Source organism: Ammospiza nelsoni, chromosome 13, assembly GCF_027579445.1.
Source record: "Ammospiza nelsoni isolate bAmmNel1 chromosome 13, bAmmNel1.pri, whole genome shotgun sequence".
Classification (NCBI taxonomy): domain Eukaryota; kingdom Metazoa; phylum Chordata; class Aves; order Passeriformes; family Passerellidae; genus Ammospiza; species Ammospiza nelsoni.
Genome location: NC_080645.1, coordinates 18,281,235 through 18,303,192, shown reverse-complemented (window position 1 = coordinate 18,303,192; position 21,958 = coordinate 18,281,235). Strand labels below are relative to the sequence as shown.

Below are 21,958 nucleotides of genomic sequence, written 5' to 3'. Positions count from 1 at the left end.
TTTTATTTATTTATTTTTTTTTTAATCTTTGGTATTTCTCTTACCTTTAATGCCCCACGTTTTTCATTTGCTTCAAGGATAAAGATTTCTGCCATATCCTCAGCGTGCTCCGACCGCGCGTGCACAAACAAGGCTCTGCCAACTTCTGATACGGTCTTGAGTGCAACCAAATTCCCATCGAGTTCCACTCTAAAGTCTGGGTTAGAAACTTCAAAGTTCAATTTGTTGTTCCCCTGGCAGTCATCAAATTTCACTGGGGGTGAAAAGATAAAAAGGAAAAAACACATTGTAAGTATCCACTTTGGAACACAAGCTTCAGATATCTTTATGTCATTAGGTTGTCTACAGATTTGGGAAGAAATGTCTCTCAAAGGAAAAAAACTTTCAAAGAAATTCTGTATTTTTTTTTATTCTTCTTCATAAAGAAATGTATGAATGAAAGAAAGAAAGATGAAGAGACTTTGACCAGTCTAACTGGGTGGCAGATAAATAAAACACTTTGGACATTAGCCTTTTGGGATCAGACCTCCTTGTGCTCCTCATCCCAGCCCAGGACCTCCAAAGGCTCTTCTGTGGCAAAGTGCTTTCAGATATCCAGCACATCTTTAGGCTCAGCACTGGTTACTTACAGAATATTCAGCCCCAGGCTACTGCAAAAGTTTTATAAAACTGAAAAACTGAACTCTAACATTTCTTACTGCCAGGATTGTCACACAGTCCATGAGCTGCTCTGTATCTAAGGATTGTGAGAACTTTTAATTGAACAGCAGCTGTCAATAATCCTGTTTCACTTTACATGGAAAGTTTAAAATATTTAGGAAAGCTGGCATAAAGAGGAAAATATTCCTAAAGCACAAAGATTTGAGACTTTGTCTCAAATTTCTTCTCTGAGTAATTTTGCACAAAATACTGGATAAATTATTTGCGATTTAACTACCAGCTATATCAGTAAGAGATCTTCACCACAAACTTGCAATTGCTAAATGAACTTTTCAGGTTTTGACATCTCTGAACAATATATTTGCATGTGAAAGGTTTTTCTGCAGACAGCCTGTTTTGTATTCCCTACCTTCTCTTAGAGTTACTGCTGCTGCAGACTTTTCATTTACCTGTATGCTCTCACTATTTTTATTTTACATTTCACTTCCCCTGGATTTTTAAAAACTGCATTACAATTTCAGAAAAAACTACAGACAGTGATACCAGCTACATAAAATCAACAACAATGGAGTTTTACTACAAAATAAAGCACTTGACATAATTGTTTAAATTCACTGTATACACTTCTTGTAATGGGGCAATTTTTAAAGGAAGAGAAACAATGCCAGAGACTCTTGTGGCCAATCCCTAAACTCTTCCTGGCTGTGGAATTTCTATAACTGGTCCTAAAGCACAGGAATAGTTTCATGGTGGGTGGCCACTCAACACTCCTGGCAAGTTACACAGAAATCCTCTTCATGCAATTCTGTATTTCTCTCCAGGCAGAACAACATGAAGGCAGGGCTGCCAGAGGACCTCATGGAGACCCTTCCTTTCTGAGCATTCCTTGGGATCCAATCCCAAAGCAGAACACCACAGGGGAAAAGAACCGTCACCGATTCCAGAATTTACAACTTCAATTTATGATGAATATTGATGAGATGGGTTGAATTAACAATTAAACAATGCCAAAACCTCAAGCATTCAAGCAGAATAAGGCACAAAAAGAGATGTGAGGCACCGTTTACCAAAGCAAGAGTGGAGGGTTGGCCTTGGGCTGCTCCCAGCCACCCTGTCACTGCCCCACCTCAGCAGAACTGAGGAGAAGGATGGAAAAGATGAAGACAGGGAGGTCACTCACTAATTACCATCACTGGCCAAACAGAAACCACTTGGGGGAAATGAATTTAATGGCCAATTAGAAGAGACGTGGATGCTGAGAACAAGACAAAATTAAAACCACCCCATGAAGCCATGACCCTGTGAATTCACACCAGACAATTCCTTCCTGAGGAGAGCCCAAACTGTCTGACAGACACCGTGGGCTGTGGCAGAAAAACTCCCCCAGCAGCTGAAGGATCTGCTGCTGCACGAGGCTTCAGCTCAATTACATGTTTTTAACTAAAACTGCTGCCATTTCCTCCACTTTACTGTAGGGCAAGAGAACCATCCTTGGATTCACAGCGGGACACAAAACCAGAATTTCATCAGCTCATTTGGTGTTGCATTGAATTTTGCTGAAAGCAAGAGGGATTATAAATAAAAAAAGAAACAAAACCTCTTTTCCCTCAGACACTGCAGCGTCTCCAGACAAACCTATCTCAGGCTGTCAGGTGGCACATCCTGCCTGCAAAGTCTTGTACTGAAGGAGAACCAGGAGGGAAAACCACTGAATTTGGGAGCAGCAGCAGCTTAGAGCAATCTCAGAGTGCTCAGAGTGTGCTGGTGCCCACACTGCCAGGCTGGGAACTGCTTCCAGGAAGGGTCTGGTGCCCACAGCAGGGTTTAGAGGGTTTTGCTCCCTGAGAAAAATCTGCCTGGTGAAAAACCACCCTTTACAGTTGATGTTGGATTTATGGCAGGTGTTTTAATAAACTCACTTCAATTTCCTAAAGCTACCAACCAAAAAATGCAATATTTTCCTGTCACAACAAATGTGGGAAGTTGAAATTCTCTGTACAAACCACTGTATAGATACTGCTTGGATTGCAGCCTTTGTGAATTACAAGTCTCCTATTTTTTAATCCCCTAAAAAAACACACAACCCAACTAAATAATTTTAAAAAACCCAATGAAACAAGGTTTAGGAACTTGTTGTATTGGTGGCATCTCTTCCTACTGCAGAGGGTTTGGGACTGCAAGACTCTTAGGGTCACTTCCAACCCAAGCCAGTCTGTGATTCTCTGAATAAATATGTCTTTTCATAATCCAAAACTGCTGCTGATCAACTATTAATAGCTTACAATTGGAAAAATTTAGCATTGGCCTCTGAGAAATTATATCAGGAATAAAAAGTTCAAAAAAACTTATAAGTCAAAGACAACTATAATAAAATAATCCCTTAAAATCCAATGTCATGGTTCAGAGGTGTAGCATCACCCAGCCAAACAGTCCAGGCGCCTTTGAAGAAAAGGACAAACTTTTTTAAACACAAAGGGTTTTGTTTCTAAGGCAGGGAGGAGCTGCCTGGGGGTGCTCTGCTCCCACCTCTCTGCTCAGTGCTCACAAGCCCTGGGATCCCTGCATCGCTGCCATCTGCATGCTCTGGGGAAATTCAAAGGCCACCTGCAGGTTTAGCACATGGAATCAGGAGAAGCACTTGAATCTATTCTATATTCCCTTGGAAGTAAGAATTTGACACTTTTAAACCTTTTATACTTTGCTGTCTATTCATCTTGCTTCACAAAATCCTGCAACTTTTTCCAAAAAGGGCTGAGGCAGAGCTGTTTGAAAGTGGAAACTGGGGCTTTTTTACCATATCTCATCCAAAAGCACTGATGCTTTCAATTCCCAGTCCTACCACAGAAATGAGAGTATTTGGTGAGGTTAATAGCAAGGAGAAGGAAAGAAATTCAAAAGGCTCTGAGAAGTACTGATATGTAGGAGAGAAATTAGAAGTGGGAGGAGATGAAGTGATCACAGGGATAGAGAACACTGGAGATTATTTGGCCTCAGGGCCAACAGGGAGGAAACTGAAACCAATTGTTGAGAGAGTTGAGGGGAACTGGAGCCTTAGATAAAATCCCTAGTCAAATGTGGACCTAATCAGGATGGTGCTGTCTGCTGGACTGGGCTGAGCAGGGAACATTGCCTGAGATTGAATACATCCCCAGGAAGCTCCTCACTGGAATGTTTGATTCCTCAGACTCATGTGGCTTCTGGGGAAGAGCCAAATACCCCAAATTTACAGTACTTGAGCTGCCTCTGGCAGGTTCCAGGAGCAGCTACACAGCCCATGGAGCTGAGGCTGGCACTGACCACGCTGACCTTCCCTGCCAGGCACTCAGGAGAGCTCTGAGGAGTTTCAGCTGTGTCAGCTTCCTCAGATTTCCCATCCATGGCATCACATCTATCTCTTAACCAAACCTGTACATTGTAAATGCCCATTAAATACAAAGGAAATAGGATTTTTAGTTCCTTTCTCTGGTGAAAAAAAATCTTGCTCTGTACATAAAACCAATATAGAAATGTAAAAACTCTAAAGTGTTATTAATTAATTACTCCTTTTGTTGCCAAGTACCAACCAGTGCAACAAGAAATGAGACAGAAGTTGTGGATATCAGCTGTGGAAAGTGTCAGCCTGAGCTGCAAAGGTGCTCTCTGAATATCCAACACTTGGCTGCTTGGCAGCCCTGCTAACATATGGTCTGTGTGATGATGTTTGTGATGTTCATGCATTTGTCACAGAAATGAGGTGTGAGGAAAGCCCTGAGATGGATAATTGACGTTTTTCCCACTACCCACGTGCATTATAACAGGTTGGGTGAGTGGCAGCCTGATGAGAGGGGCCACAGACACACCCCAAAAGTTCCCATGTTCTCCTGCACACTCACTCTGCGTTAGAGCTTGAGGACTTTAACTGGATTTTAAACTCCTCAGAGCAAAGGCCACCTGTTCACTCTGTGTCTGCACAGCACTTGCAACAAAATGATTCCTGTTTGGTGCTAAGGGTGCTACAAAAGTGCAAAAAATGAATAATAGCAACAGACCAGCTCTAGCCCCAAACTGAAACGTTGGTAATGCTGCACCAGGCATGACAAGTGAATGTCACTGACAGTAATTCAATGGGCAATTAAAACAGTGATCTAATATTTATGTGAGGGTGGAGTTCTTCATTTATTGACGCATCCATGACTCTTTTGATGTTCCTAATCGTGCTCCAGCTGCCAAATGAACATCTTTATTGTGCCTAATGTGCCACATGCTATGAGGCAGGCTCCAAAACTCCATGCAAGCAAAATGAAAACACTGCCAAGCAGCTCCCAGTGAAAAACATGAGTGTCATTCATCGCCCTCTGCTCATTTCTCAGCCTCCTGTGTTAGACTTTTACTCCTTTTTGTAAAATTCACATGTCAATTGTACAGAATATCTCTTTCCACTGAGCAATATTCATTATTAGCAATACCTACATGGATCCCAAGGATTTAATCACTGACTTTGAGCTTATAATCACCAAAAGACCTGATGGAAAAACTTGTGCAGGATCCCAAGTCCTCTAGTGCAATGATGGGAAAAGTTTTAACTGGAAATATTAACCTTTATAGATCTCAGCAAGGAAACTCATGTTCCTGGGATTCCTCCTCTCAGTGCATTCCATTTTCCCTGTTATGATACATCACAAATGTGAGGTTTCTACACCACTGTGATATTTATGATAATGACCCACAGATGTTTTAAAGGATACCATTTTAAAACATTGAAAGGTTAGCAGTTGCATTTCTTATAAACTAAAGTGAAAGAAAACAAGCTGAAATAGGTTTGTATTCAAAAGCATATGTTGGTCTGATAGATTCCACTTCCAAAGTAATTTTTTTTCTGAGTTTAATTCTCAGCAGTTTAATTTGTTTTGAACAGAAATACTCAATCCATAATTTTCTCTCTGGTGAAATCTCCACAGAGGTATTCTGAATAAATAAATACACATATTTATCTATAAGCACACCAAAACTAACTCTGTATATCCCTGTGTACAGGTATTCATATATTTTCTGTTAGCTCATCATAACAAGCAACAAAATTACTCCTGAATGTGGAAATTTCACATTGAAAATACAGACTTAATTGCTCTGTCAATAAATATGAAGATGCTTTTTGGAAATATAACCTAGCCTTGCTCAAATCCGTGGGAATTACAACATCAAAGCAATATTATCCTCTGCATTTTTTTCCTTCTCCTTTCTAGCAAATAACTTTAGATCCTATTGAAGGCACGAGTCAGAAGGTGTATCTGTGAGAGGTCTGGAGGTGCAAGAAAAGCACATTACAGCTGCACAAAGGCAACTTAACTTGCCAGCCCAGCAGGGATCCCCCAGCTCTGCTCAAAACAGGGAAGTGAGAGAGGCTGAGCCTCATTAACCACGGAGAAAAGGGATGGCTGAGGCAAATGGAAATGCTTCTGAGTGCTGTGGCTGTGTATAAAAATTCATAAAGCACCGTGACCTGGAGAGGCTCTTGTTAGGAATGAGAGTGAGTGAGGAAAGGGAGAGGGGCTGGGGAGGGAAGGGGTCCCAGCTCTGGGACAGCTCTGAGCTGCACAATCACCACGTGCAACCAGGCTCCAAGCGCTGAGCTATCCTGCCCGCACTGGATACCATAAATCCACCTGGAACGGCACATCTGGACTACCTGAATCCACCCCAGAACAAGAGAGGAAGCTGCCAGAACAGCTACCAGCGCAGGAGCTGGGAAACCAAACAAATCCTGCCTTTCAAGCCAACAAAAGGTCCACCAGGAGAAGCAGCTTCTTTCCCTGCCTTTGAGGTGCCTTCAAACCATCTCTTGAGCACGAGTTCTGGCAGTGAGCCCACAGCCTGTGTGGTTCTGCTGGTTTGCTGCAAAAATACCTGAGCAGCAGAAGGAAAAAGTGTTGCCCCATGAAAATTTGAGAGCAGAATAATGTCCAGACAAGACACTGTCAACAGTTAAATCAGACAGGTTGTTCCTGAAGTTATTATATTATCATTATTTTATATCTAAAAGTACTGCAGCAATAATGATTTCACAGATTAGAAACCTTCTAGCGTGACTGAAGTATTTACACAAAAAAACTTATTGAACATTTAATAAAATGAACAAAATTAATTTTATGAAAACCCTTTCTCAAGGTTTTTATACAGCTTAATGCTACCCTAACTCTGCAGTAGAATTGCTACAGAATTTTTTAACAAATCCAGCAAGCAACAGTGGGTTATTATCTTGCACTGCATGTTTATGATTTTCTTGCATTTATATAATTTCTTTATGTGCCCCTGAAGTAAATTACAGTGATGACTTATTTAGTATCCAGAGAGTCAGAAATTGAGGGAACATGAACAACAGTGAAATGTTCGTCACAACATAACAAGAATTGCTTAAGACAAATACACATTTATATTTGGATTCTTTGGAAGAACAAGTACTAAGCAACAAACTGCATCCCTGAGCACACTTTTCAAGTCTGAAAAAACAAACTGATTAGCTAAACTGGCAAACATCCCTGTGTGGTTTATGTGTGATGATTAGATTTGTGCAGAGCCCTGCTATGATACAAAAATTAGGCCAGCAGTTCATCCACAGGGCACAGGGTGTTCATTGCTGCCCTTTGGAGAACGCCCTTTCCACTGGAGAGATGGTGCCTATTAATAGGCACAGCTTTCCCTGTGCTGTCAGAATTCATTGCACGTATCACAGAGAGGAGAAAAGCTCCCTTAGATGGTGGAAGACAAGGGATTTCACCCAGGAGCCAGCTGCAGCCAAGGGAAGGTGTGATGTTCTACAAAAAGCCACACTGATCTCTCTCCTGCATATCCTCTACCACCTACAGTCATAGCAGAGCTGGAAAATTGCTAAAAACCTGAGATTCTGCAGCACAGATCACTGAGTGATACCTGACTGAAGGTTCCCTCCTGGGTGATGGGTTTGGTGTGCGATTCCAGAGCTGGGGACTCCATCACACCAAACCCCAGCTCAGCCATGCCCTGCTCTGCCCCTCTCCTCACCTCCTGCCCTGCCCAACACTGGGCTCTGGCATCTTCACATCTCACTGAGCTCTGCCTCCTTCCACATCTCACTGAGCTCTGGCATCTTTACATCTCACTGAGCTCTGCCTCCTTCCTCATCTCACTGAGCTCTGCCTCCTTCCTCATCTCACTGAGCTCTGCCTCCTTCCTCATCTCACTGAGCTCTGCCTCCTTCCTCATCTCACTGGGCTCTGCCTCCTTCCACATCTCACTGGGCTCTGTCTCTCTGCTCCTGGCACATGACAGCACCACTTGGCTTGATCTGAGTATCACATCTGGTACCCTGAGCTAGAAGTGATCAGCCCTAAAACCAGAGGCCTCACAAATTGTATCACCCCAGGTCTGGAGCAAAATGTCCTTGCCCTGCAGCACTGGGGTTGCTGTTTGGTTTTCCAGAACAGAGCACAAGTGAGCAAGACAGCTCCATCAGCACCAAAGTCAAGGATTCCTGACTTTTTCCATGCCACTGCTACTTGGCTTTTCCCACCACGCTCCCTCTTTCCCTTCTGCTAGAAAGGAAGATCCCTGAGCAGCATCTCGTGCTCTTCAACAAATTTATTCTGCCAACAGGGCTCCATCAGCTGTCTGTGACTGCTTGAAATTACAGCAAAACACAACCACTGCAATCAAAACTGAAGGCATTCCCTCCTCCTCCTCCAGCAGACTTCATCAGCTCACATTACATGATATCTTCACACATCATTTTGCTGCCCATTGTTTTATTTAGGGCAAAAATTTAATCAGGTGGAAGGAGCTGTAATGAGTTGTTCTCAGTTGGAAGTTATCTTGACTTATTCATTACAACACAGAGGTGTTATTGACTGATCTCCTGGGTCAGTGGCTGCATTATAAGGCACGAAAATACTGTAGCTGCTGTTCTAAACCCTAGAGAAAAATTACTGTTCAACAAAAATATTATGTCAGGGAGTGTGTCTGAAGAGAAAAAAATAATAAAACCTTCAGAAGTTATATCACAGTCATTGATCTTCTGAGCACAACACAGAGTTCAGTTTAACCAGAGCTGTTTTCTCTCTGTAAATGCAGAGGACATGAACTGACACCACATTTGTGGAGCTCCAGTCTCAAAGGAGCTGTCACATCTGGGGAGGAAAGTGACATTTCCCTGTTAATGCTGCATCGATTGTGAGCAGCCCAAATAACCCCAGAGCCAGCAGTGATATGTAGAAAAGATACTTTTAAACTTTGTTGGTGTGTGTGAAAGGCTTTCCCATTGCAATGCAAATGATCAATAATTTTCCATTTTAGCAGATTTACACAACATTGTGCTAAGATCCCCAGGAGAACATAAGAGGAAATTAACTTTAGATTCCTACAGTGTCTTCGCTGGCTGGGCCTGAGACACGAGCAGACAGAATCAAAGACACTCAGATGCATTCAATATGCTCATGGCTCTGCAGATGGCTGTGGAAGTTTGTCAATATGAAATTAATCGTGTCTATAGAGGAAGGAGAAGGGACAGAAGTCTGAGTTTGTACAAGAATTCCCAGTGGGATATAATGGATTATTTCCTCTGAATGCTGCCTGAATAAAGCTTGGAGAGGCAGTGTGCTACTGACCATGAATTTCCTTGTCTTCTGCACATCTAATCTTTGTTCAGTCACCCTAAGTGCTAACAAATCCAAATTTCTTGATATTTGTAATTTATTGAAAATTAATCAGTGGAGATTGAATTCAGGAAAAACCCAAAAACAGTGTCCCAGGAGTTTTAACTGTAGAAAAAAAGACTGCCAACAGACGTCAAAAAGTACCAACAAGCAATCACTCACAGGAAACACCTACAGTAAAACCAGCCCAGAAAGTACCTTATTGACACCAGTATATGTTTCAAATGCCTCCAAAGCCACAAATTTATTTAGCAAAGGTTTTTCATTAGCTAGACAATTAGTCAAAGGTCATGGGGATATTTTCCCTCAAGTTGACAATTAAAACTGTTTATCTTCTAGGTCAGTATGTTATAATTACAGTGATCTGTCACTTCTTAATGTGATCTGTCAAAACTTTTTCAATTTTTTTTTTTATTTTTTAAACGCACAAGGTTCTGCCAGCACTCAACTAATTTTCTATGAGTGTTAATTAAGAAAAACTATGATATTCTCTTGGATGAACAGAAGATGCACTGGGCTACACACACATTTCCATTTGCCTGAGGTTGGCCATTAGTAGGAAAGGTAATTATAGAAGTGAAATATGGAGCCTCACTGAAGGAATGGAAACTTTGTCTGCTCCTACAGTGGCAAGTTCAAATAATCTGGTGATTTGAGGCTGGAAGAAGAAATGACTATTGTAAAAAATATCTTTTGTTCTATACCAAGTCCATGGCAGCTACTCACAGCCTGATACACTTGCTTTTATCGGAGATGGAAGAAAAATATTGCTTGAGATATCTCTCCTGCCGTGGCAGTAACTTGGAGACAAGAAGTCAAAGGGCAGGAGCTTTTCATTAAATAAGGCATCACTACAAAGTGCTTTTTTGCACATTACCCACAGTTGCTGTGCAAGGCAATATTGCCTCCACCTCCTCAGTCTTGGGTCTTGGTTTCACCTTCTGTGCAGAATGACAACTAATCTGTAACTCAGCTCACTGCTTCCTCACCTCAACACTCCAACAGAACCCAAACTCCTGATCAGTACACGCTAGCAAATGTTAAAAACCCCAAATACATGGACATCTACAAAGAGCTGCCTTTCTTTTGTAGTGATAGTAATTATGAAATTATAATAATGTTTCCTTAGAAGACATCCCCAGGAATAAAGCCTTCAACTTGTGCCCTGTGAAATAATTTCCAAACAGCACTCAGGGGTAGGAGTTTGTTTCAGAAACAGAGGATGACGCATCATTTACAATACATAAAAGGAAATGAGAGTGAGTAATAAATCCACTGTGCAATATTTTCCTTTCAAAATGGATACTGTAGGTTGCTGGCCTATTTTCCCAGCTGCTGAATGAGTAATGCCATGCCTGAAAATCTGCTCAAACAATTTATTCTGTAGATTGTTCAGCTTTCCCAGTGAAAAAGTAAATCAAAGGCCCTCCCAGTTCCAGGGAAATCTTTTGGTTTCTCATCTTCTCCATCAATGAGCCTGACAGAGGAATAGCAATTCCTCTTAGTGGTTTTCCAAGTTCTCTCACGAGAGTTCCCTCAAACTCTCATGAAGGAAGTTGATTTCTCCAGACTGATCTGATGAATGTGCAAATGACTGACCTGTACTCCTTTTCAGCCCTCAGTCTAAAAATCAGGTTAATAAAATTGAGCCCTTGGACACAGTTTACTAATAACTTTTCAGAAGGCCTTCAGAATCTAAACTGCATTTAGTTTTGCAAACTGATTTGGTAGTTAAGCTTTTGTTTTACTCAAGTAACCATCCAATTCTAACACAGAGATAATTCTATAAGCCACACAAAAATCACCCTGCTAAAATACAACATTTCTGAGAATGAGGAAAGCCACTTCTGAGAACTGTGCTAGATTTTAAACTTGTTAAACTTATTCAAACAATATCAGTGCTTGACTAACTGTTACAGAACCAAATAACCTTGGTTTGAATTTTGACTCTCACACTAAGATTAGACAAGTTGCACTGCTGAGAACAATGTAATTAAAATTGCACCATGTAATCTTGCTCTGCACAGTCATTCCCAGAACAGTTTCTATTCACATCAAACACAGGCTTTTATACTTTAAAGAAAGACAGGCTTTGGTATCTTCCACAAAAGAACTGACCTGAGGGAAAGTATATTCTGTCAGTCAGGATCATTTATAAATAACCTTAAATTTGTTTACACAGATAAACCAAGGGAAAAACATCAAGCTACTGAAGTTTGTGCCTCTTTTAATAACTAAGGAACAATGGGGAAAAAAAAAAAAAAAAAAAAGAAGAGAAAACACAAACAGCTCAATAGTGATTATTTGATGATCCTGGTTGTGTTGTTATTCACGTTTGCTGCTGAAATGGGTGGAATTGCTCCACGTTTAAACAAGTACTGCACATGAAGCAAATGACAATGAAAACTTGTGTCAATTGCTTCACACAATCTGTATTTCAGGTGTAAGCTCTGCTCCTTTGGGCCATTTGCTGCTGGCTGGTTGTCACAGGTGGATGTCCCACCTTCCTCTAGCACCATGTGGGTAACGCTGCCAACCTCAAGTTGGCACCACTGGAACAGCAGCTGAGACTGGGATCAAGGCAGTGCTGGATTCCAAACCTTTTTGGAACATGGATCAGGCCCATAACTGACAGTTTCCACAGAAAGTTGTGATCAGTAAATAAAATTGTGTCTTGAATTAAACTTCACAGTTGACAAAAGAGTACATTGAAAAGCTATCTGAGAATTTTATTACCAGATACTTTCTCAGATTTAATGAATTACAGTTGTCCCTAAAGTTACATGAATTCCAGCTGCCATCATAGCTGTCAATTCAACTAAACTTGTGTCAAAGTCAAATAAAGGAATAAAAATTTTGATTTCTCCTTAGGCTTTGTATAGGTCCCACTAATGACAAATGCTCTGATGGCTGCACTGAGAATTACTCATAAAGATTTCCTACACTCTCACCTCACTTTGCAGCATTAGAATGCAGAAACCTCAGCACATCTGTTTGAATAAGTGCCTCTTTTCCTTCACATTAGAATAACTATAATGATTATAATGCTTATGAAGTTTAAAGAGGTGAGATAATAATCAGTCAATCTTTACTTTGCTTCTGGTTATAAAGCCATTAAAAAAGAAAAGAATGCAAAAAAAAAACCCCAAACCACTAAATCTGTGCATTTTTCCAGCTCACATCCCCTCCCAGAGCATTAGTCTCTTGTGACAAATAAAGCTCTGTCCTTGTGTACATTGATATCTTCATTTGTGTTCCACTTGGTTAATGGCTACAACCATGACAAACAGAGAATTCATCTGGTAAATGTGAGTTGCCAAAAGTTTTCAAGTGACACAATGTTATATATTTATACACACGGCTGCTTAGCAACTTTGTAGTAGTTCCACCCAGGAACTGAGGCATAAATAAGTAATTATGCTATAGCAGAGAGTGCATGAGACATTTATAAATGTAGGAACAGAAAGGTTATCAGAATTCATCACCTAGCAACAAATATAATATCATCAGCTCTCCTGTCTAGCAGGCATCTAGCAAGACATGCATTATAAACTCTGCTGCCTAGCAAGTTAACTTGGGAGTTTGAAGCTGAAATGAACTCTACAGCTAATTAAACTTAGCTCAGTGCTTCTGTAGGCTGCTTGTTTGTGTTTCAGCACATGCTTTATTCTGGAATAAACAGTTGCCATTCACTCATCCACAGATGGGTCACACTCAAACACTGACAGAAGCCAAGAAAATGAGAATACAGAGACATCCTGCACTTTCTCATGGCTCCCAAGAAATCGAGACTGGCGGGTTGATGCCTGTAAATACAATGCACAGGAGCAATTCTGGGAACGTGCTGAGATCCCTCAGACTCAGAACATGATCAAACTGTAGAGTCAACATGGCTCCCACAACGCAATTTTGGGGATGACTCCAACACAAAAGACTGGTTTTACAACTCCACACTTGTCTTAAACATTTCAAAGTGATGGATGTAATTATTCACCAGATTCACTTAATAATAGACTAGATCGTGCATCAATGAATATTAACTAAAAATAAAATTAGTTTTGAAGTACCAAATGCTTTGTGTATTCAGCCTGATAGACAACCTTCACTCCCTCCCTCCATCCTCTTTCCCCTCAGTGTTTTACATAAATACTCTGTTATTACAAAATCTGCTGTCTGGAAACTGATGAGCCTCATTATTGCACAGGCAGTGGCTGCTATTGGACTGCAATGTAGAGTGATAGAGGTGCACTGGTGCCACCACACTTCATTTTACTTTGTTCATCTCATATTATTTTTGGAAAGCAGTTCCTGATCATCACCTCCAAGCTCTTTTATTTCGCAAGTGTCTTCATTAAAATTTCCTTCCAAAGCTGAACAAAACCAGATTTCATTACAACCCTGAAAGATGTCTGTCAATGCTTTGAAGTTCTGCCAGAGACAAGTCTGGATTGGGAATATTCTACACCAGGGAAGCTTTCATAGAAGAGTAAATTACAGACAGAGAAATGGATCCTGAACTGGCAAAGACCACACAGTCATTCTATCCATTTCCTAGACATGGAACAGTTCTCTCAGATGAATCCCAACTCAACAAGAGATGAGAACATTTCCTTGCAGGAGGAGCTGGAGCCCAGCAGCCCTGGTTTAGTGCAAGTAGATTACCTGGCCAACCATGACAAGCAATCAAGAAATAAAATACAGACTCTTTACATCCCCCCACATCTGCTCCTGCCTTTGCAGACCAATCCTCCCTAGTTTGTACACTCAGTCTCCGGGCTCCTCCTGACTCACATGTCAGGAGCATCTCTCATCCCAAGCAAGCACGAGGAGGAACGTGCTCAGCTCCTGGGGAAGTGTTTCTCTCACTGTGATTCCCGTGCCTGCCTCCCACCCCCTCTCCTGCTGACACAACCTTTCCCTACAACATTCCCATACAGGAATTGGCACTAAGTTGTACTGCTCAACTTAGCTGCACTTGCAGACTTGTTTCCCAATTATTCATTCCTCCTCCAGATTTCCAAACCAACAAAGGAGTAAACATTATTTTACTACTGCATTCACTTGCTGTTCCAGGAGGAGATGCTGCATTTCTCCCCCTTTTCCTTTTGAAGTGTCTAGAACACCCTCCTTTATAGGCATGGAAAATAACCCAACTTTAACCTGTTGGGAGCTCCAGATGAATTGCTCATGTGAGGTCACACAGCAGGCACTTCCATAGAAACACGGAACAGTTGAGGCTGGAAATTACCCAGGAGATCAAGTCCAACTTCCAGCCCAGTACAGCCACCATGTTCATCATTAAGCCATGTCCTCAGGTGACATATCCATAGGTTTTTTCCAGGGCTGGTGACTCCATCACTTCCCTGAGCAGGAACTTCCCTGAGTTCCAATGTTTTAAAGCATTCCTGTGAAGGAATTGTTCCAGAGCTCAGCATGGCTCTCTCCAGTGCAGAGAGCTCCACTGCCCATAGCTCTGCAGGCCACTGCTCCTCTATAAAAAAGTTGGAATCACCGCACAGGGTGGAGGTGCAAATATTCCAGAAAAACAGCATTTGGACACAAGCATCAAGACTTGCCTAGGAAGAAACCCGGAAGTGCCAGAACAGTCAATCAGCACACACAAAATAAATAGAAAGTTACCACCTGAGAGCACCAATTGACAATAGACAGTGTCACAAAACCTGCCACTCTCAGGAACTGAAAAGCTTTTCATAGGCCAAGAATGTTAAATTAATTTCATTGTCTCCATCCACAGAAGCCATCAGGTTTTTATTTCCACTGAAATGGGGTTTGGCTACAAGTATTGAAGAATTCATTTGCTCAAAATGCATCCTGTGACCTGCAGGGACCAGGGACAGCCATGGAAACTCCCTCAGGAAGTTCCTCTCAATGACAAGCACATGTACAAAGTGTTGAAAATGTCAGACAGGGGTGAGCAAATTGATAGTTAGGATTAAATAAGGATGTTTAAAGTACCAACACAAGCATGCACATGCTGAATGTGGGCAATAATATTTTGAAATACAAATTTGTGCATTTAATTGTTATTAGGAATGGGAGAAAATCCACCTAAGAAGATTCAAATACCAGATCTCTATTCCCATTCCAGACAGGCAGTGTTCACAAACATGGACCAGCCTCTTAACAGGCAGACACCAGTTCTTCCCAGGTAGCACAAGTGACACAGCATGGAACAACATCAGCAGGGAAAATCAAGAACCAAAAATCAGATTCTGCAAAAAGTTACAAGATTATGGATAGGAGACAAATGGAAAGGAAATGCAGATATTCCAGAGGGAATGCTACTGGTCATTTGAGCAAGTTCTATAATTCTTAGGCCTCAGGACAGCAGGAGAGTTCACTACTGGTGAGAGTGTTTGATCCTGTGTGATGGAAAAGCTGCACCCAAATGAGTGTCCCAATTTCTGAGCTGGTGGAGAAAGAGAATACCAGCACTAGACTTTGGTAAAAGGATCACGTGGGATTTATTTAATTCTGGCTTCACCAGTTATTCCAAACTAACACTTTATTCTAGGTCAAACAAAATAAATGTTAATATTAAGAGATTTTTAAAAAATATTTTTAATTTGAGCAAGGAGGAAAAAAAATAATCAAAAAAAGTCCCACAAATTTCCAAATTTAAACAAATGTCTGGGCAAAAAACAATTGTTCTCACACTTGCATGAGGTGAATTATGAGGCATTATTCCAATTAACTGATGTGTAACACTGCTCAAGATTTACGTCAGAAACAGAATTTCATTATGGAAAAAAAAATTAATAGATTTACAAAATAATCATAACTTATTAAAAAACCATCACCTTCCAACTAGTAAACATATTTACTGTTCTTTAGCTTGTTTCAAGCAAAGTCAAGGCAAACCAGATAAACAATTTTTCTATTTTAACTACCTATTGTAAGTTTTTTTTTACACAGATTCAATATCCATTCTATGTGGAAACAAATGTTGGTGCTGTGTAAATTAATTTCTTGTTTATTAAAATAATATCACATTCCCACAGGCACAGAAGGGAATTAGGAATTTCTCTTTTCAGATTTTACCTCCTCTATAAATCTTAAAACTTTATACATAGTTAATTAAAAACAGTTGCAGTGTATAACTCATCATTACATATATCAGCTAACATTTCTCATTAAGGCCAAAGATTTTGGAATTGCAGCTGCTGCCTGGAAAATAAGTCCTTTTTATACATATCCTTCATAAAACAATCTCTGTTGCACATTCCTATTGTTTTGTTATTTTTTCCCCTGGTAGATATGTACTTTTCTGCTATTGCTTTAAAACTGCATTTACCTGAGAAGCAGGAGTTTAAATCCAGGACTTTATGAAAGCTCAAAAAAAAGACACTTCTTAGCAAACATCAGAGCAGAGCAAATAATTCACAACAATCATTTATTTATTGGATTTGCCATTTATTTTTCTATTCACCACAGATTGCTAAATTCTTATATGTAAATTATTCATGAATTTCTGCCAATGCTCCTGCCATTTAAATTACTGTGAAAATGGAGTTGCAATTATTCTGATTTCAACATTGGCTCTGTCAGGTTTTTGGAGCACTGGTTCTGCTCCATGATTGGTTGCAACTTGCCAATTTGGAATATGTTTCAAGCATTACACTTGAGTACACTGTTCAAAATTTACTTTGTCAGTTCTATACTTGCAATTTGTGCTCTGAATATAATGTTTTCTGACATTTCCATACTGACAAAAGCTCGAGTGTAGACACAGCTATATCTTGCTTCAATGGACATTTCAGTGGCATTATTTCAGTCATTTTCAGTGCCAAAGCCATTACCAAAATACATGAGACTGACAGAGGAGGTTTTTGACATTAACTGCCTCTGTGTTTTCTGCTGTTTATAAAGGTGCCTGAGTCAGGAGGGCTCTTGATGACAATCCCAGCTGGTTCCTGCTCAGGCCATCCATGAAGTGTGCAGCCAGCACTCAAGGGAGGAGCACAAGAGATCCCACCCCAAGATCCCAAAAGAAAGGGAAAGGAATGGCAAGGAGCAATCCTTCCATGCAGGAGGAGCCCACCTTGGCTCATTGGCTGATCCTTTCCACCCAGGAGGGAGAACTCTGCCAGGGAGTTGTTGATCACTTCAGCTAAAACATCCTGGCATCCCAACAGGGCAGCTCCAGCCAGGAGTCCCCAACTTCTCCAGCACCTGGGAGAAGCTCTCATACTGCCCCTCCAAACCTCTGCCAAAAAATAACAGCTGGGAAACAGGGACTTTGAGACAGTTCAGTATCAAAACACAACCAGAGCTCCCCTAGGGTCAGATGAGGCTGAGGGGTTCCCATCCTTCAATTTCAAAGCCAATGTGTAAAGAGATTCCCTTCAGTGTTAGCATTACTGCAGAACATCCCATTTTCATCTCAGAATCTCCCGAGCTGCCTGTGCTGGGGATCTGCATTTGCACCTTTGCTATTAAAACTTGGCATTGTACCCATTGTACTCCTGACAACAGACAAATGGCCTGAGGTTACACACAGATCAGGAGGGACAGAAAATACTCCAAGTTTCAAAGAGGTAACTCACCATCCTCTCAAACTTTCAACACTTTACTTCTTCCCATCACTTTTCAGAAGATAAACCTTGCAAGGGGACGGTTATAATTGAATCTCCCAGTGTTAGCAGCAATGCATTTTACATGAGAGAGCCTGATCTTGCTTCACAGGGTTGAAGAGTGTTTGCAAGCCAGTAAAGCCCCATCAGTTACTGTAATACATCCCTCTCTCCTCAAAACACTAAGCTCCAGCAGTGATGGAGGAGGCACTGAGTCGAAAAGCTCCGAATTTGAAAGTCTCACCATGTGAAATGAGGATAGATTATGTACAACACTCAGCCTGCTCATTTCAGGAGTGAAGTTTACCTAAGAAATGCACCTTTATATCACTACAGACAAAATGCAGCCAAAGAAATAATATCATAATCTAAAATTAAATCAAATGTAATCTAAAAAGTCAACCTACATTACATTAATAATTGTAGCTGGGATTTGGAAACAAAGCAATTTTTAAGAGGATGTATTTTGTATAAGTTTTTCTTTGAAGTCCCTGGGCAGCACATCAAAGAGGGAATGTAGCATGCCTATTCTCTAGGGATGGTTCTTAAAAAATCACAAAAACTCTATTGGGGACACACTTTGTCACTGCCCTCAGCAGAACAAACACAGAGAAGAAGTTTCTGTGTGTTGCCTCCGATGGAGATTTGAGCTGATTATCCCATTTTGGTACAAAGAGCAGCAAATTTGGGAATTGGTCACCTCTCTGCACAAAGTCAGGAATTACCCAGTGAGCCACCTCACTGGGACCACCACCAAAGTGAAGAGTCTCAAGTTCTGCTCCCAGTTTTTGATGGAAAGCACTCTTGAGCCACGATCTCTGAAGGAAGAAATGTGCATCTCATGTGATTCCTTTCAACAGCATCAAGATTTTACTTTTTATTTCCCAACAAGTGTTTCAATACCATTCCAACAGTACTTGGAGGAGTAACCTGAATGCCTTTGCAGCCTGGATATTTGTTAGAGGAAGAGAAGTAAATCAGTTAAATTAAAAAAAAATCTAGATGGGGCACTGCAAAATTTTGTGCGAGCCACTTATGCCGCAGAAAATTGATTTTCCCGCAGGTTCTGCAGCTCTGCACTGCCTTTTGAAGTAGAGAAGCTAGATATATTTTTCTACATATATTTCTCTGAGCTAGAGCCCAGAACAGTTTTATATTTTGCTGAACATTTTCCAGCTGATTAATGTTGTGTTTACCAAACTATAAATATAGGATGATGCCTCCTTGAAGAAGTGATTTAACTTTTCTCCTTTAGTTTTGTAAATTGTTTTTCCTGTGTGTCTTTAAATGAATAGTGTAAACATAAAACTGAAACTGGATCCCTACATTCTACATTACATTTTCTAGAGAGATTTTTCTTTTTAATAATGAGCAATATCAAAATACCAGTACCCATCCTGGGCACAAACACAACTCAGATCTTTAACATACAGCATGTGCTGAAGTTTAATATAACCTCAATAAGTTATTCAATAAAACAGAAAATTATTTCATTTTTAATGAGTTGATTTTTTTAAGAGGGTTTTTAAGTAGAGTTTGACATCTGGTGGCTTCTTCATGTCCTTTCTAGGAAACCTCTCTGATGCCATAAACACAGCCTGGCTTTTTTGATTACTTTTTTTTGGCTTCAGAGAGATTTGGGACATAGAGTTCTTTGTCTGGCTTCATCTGTTCACAGGAATATTTCTGCTTTTACCTTCCCACATGAAGGGGACACTCATTCCTGCCTGCTGTTTGTACCCACTGACAGCACTGGCTCAAGCTCAGATCCTGGTGACAAAGGGGCTTTGCACTGATCCCAGAAGGTTCTGATTAAGCTGCAACAGGAAATATTATTGTTGAGATGTAACTGTACAGACATTCCTCTCTCACAGGGTGGGCAGGCCCTGGCACAGGTGCCCAGAGCAGCTGTGGCTGCCCCTGGATCCCTGGCAGTGCCCAAGGCCAGGCTGGACGGGGCTGGGAGCAGCCTGGGATAGAGGGAGGTGTCCCTGCCATGGCAGGGGTGGGACAAAATCTTTCAGGTCCCTTCCAGCCCAAGCCAGTCTGTGATTCTGTGATACACCAATCTTCACAAAAATATAGGTTTTTTTCTCACCTTCCTTCATTTTCACCATAATAAATTGGCAGTATCTAGAAGTGCTGGACCAAGGGGAGATATTTCAGTGCCACCCACAGCAGATGACATTTCCCCCCTGCCACACTGGGATTCATCAGCACTGGGAGTGCCACACCTCTAATTGCCCCCATTATCCTGGTGCTAGGAAATGTTTTTGGTAATGATTTCACCAATCCAGCCAGGGGTTCTTTCCAAAACTCCTTAGGTAACAACTCATTTCCCACCTCTCATTTTGACATTTCTTACAGAGCTCAGTACTTTTGCCCCCCGTGCTAAGCACTCCTGATTTTGTGTAGTGTACAGATTATAAACAATGCTAAAATTAATTTGTCTCATGCTTTCAGCTTCACCCTGACTTAATCATTCTGCTGTGTGTTTACTTAGATAAATGCCTGACAATGCTATTGACACTTCAAAGAAAATAAGCCATTTTCTTTATGCATGTACATCAGCACTGCTCAGATTCACCAAAAAAAAAGAAAAAAAAAAGAAGCAGAGAGGGATAAAATCAAAAATAATCCTGGCTTAATCCAAATTCCATTTCCCCAAATTTGCAAGCATTGTAGTGCAAATATTTCACTAAATTATGTTATTCTGTCCTCTAAACAGCAAAAAGCCATGAACAACAATCTGATTAGTCAGGGCCCCTTCTGAATGGCATTAAAATTATTTGTTTTGCTCCCACCTCTCAATTCTCTCATTTGAGAGCTCTGTTCATTTCAGCCCTTGAATAAACTCTGTTCCAAATACACTGACAGCTCCTGACACTTATTGGGGAAAACAAATTGTTTCCATCAGAAATAAAGAATCTAGCTAGTAGTAAATAATACTTTTTTTCACTAAATGAATTGATTTTTTCTGCATCAATAAGTTTAGGTCTCAGGTTTAACAGGGTAAAGGAAATCTTCATGTTTCTATAACACTGTTAAGCAATGCTTCCTTACCTTATTTAAGGCCCTGAACTACAACTGGGGAAAAAACCCCAGACTAAAGAATTTTATTTCATTTTCAGAATACAAATATTTGACAGAAGCATATTATGTTTAATTTAAAAATTTGGAATAAAAGAATGCTTTGTTTTCCTCTTTTTTGATTGCTAGCATTCATTTCACTCTCCTCTTCCCTTCAATTCATGTCAAAAAGCTCTTAGGAGCTCTAAATTGAGCTTTAGAAAATTTATTATTTTGTAAACTTATTTCATAGGCTTGCTGTTGAGAGTCTGGTAAATTTGTAAACCAAATGTTTTGTTATTAGAATGCTTTGCTGTCTTTACAGTAATGTTTCTACTTCAACATTTTTCCTTTCTTGTTTCACAGCTTTGAAGTCTTGTCCAGATCTAAAAGAAAGTAATTTGCTTTGGGGTTTGTTTTTTTTTTTTTTTTTTTTTTTTTTGGTTTTGTCTGTTTGGTTGGGTTTTTTTACAAAATTTGAAAATTTCTGTTGGACACGGATTTTTTTTCCAGAGTAGGTTCAGTTTGTGTAATGGCCCCTTAGAGCACTGCAAGGCTACAACAGGGTAAAATAGGAAGGATAAGTATTGATGAGGGCAGAAAAAGGAACAAAACTGAGTGTTAAAAGACAAAGCAGCTTCTTAGCCTTTAAATCTGACATCCAGGGCAGAAACAACAGCATTGTAAAAGCCAACTTCTGTAATACAACTTAGGCTGACAGGTAAAGAAAACAAATGGTTATTTTGCTAATGTTGATGTATAGGTACATTCTTCTGGTTGCTAACAATTTTAGTCACTAAATTGTACAGCTACTGGGTTCCCTAAAAATGAGGGGCATTGATCATTTCAGTGCTTGATGTGATACTGAAACCTTTAGCAATAAACTGGGGAATTCAAAATCAGTTTGTCGTGTTTGGCTTTGCAGTTTCACCTGTGGCTCCGTGGGCTGTTCCTGAATTGTGCCTCTCTCTG

General features: G+C 40.5%; 1 protein-coding gene across 2 annotated transcripts in view; it reads right to left on the bottom strand.

The window, feature by feature from the left end:
• The window catches only part of CDH13 (cadherin 13), a 442,261-nt gene that overhangs the window by 287,852 nt on the left and 132,451 nt on the right, over positions 1–21,958 (bottom strand). For both annotated transcript variants that reach the window (XM_059481271.1, XM_059481270.1), the window contains exon 3: positions 45–253. In XM_059481271.1, the coding sequence (XP_059337254.1) occupies positions 45–253 (209 nt within the window). The remainder of the gene's footprint in view (positions 1–44; positions 254–21,958) is intronic.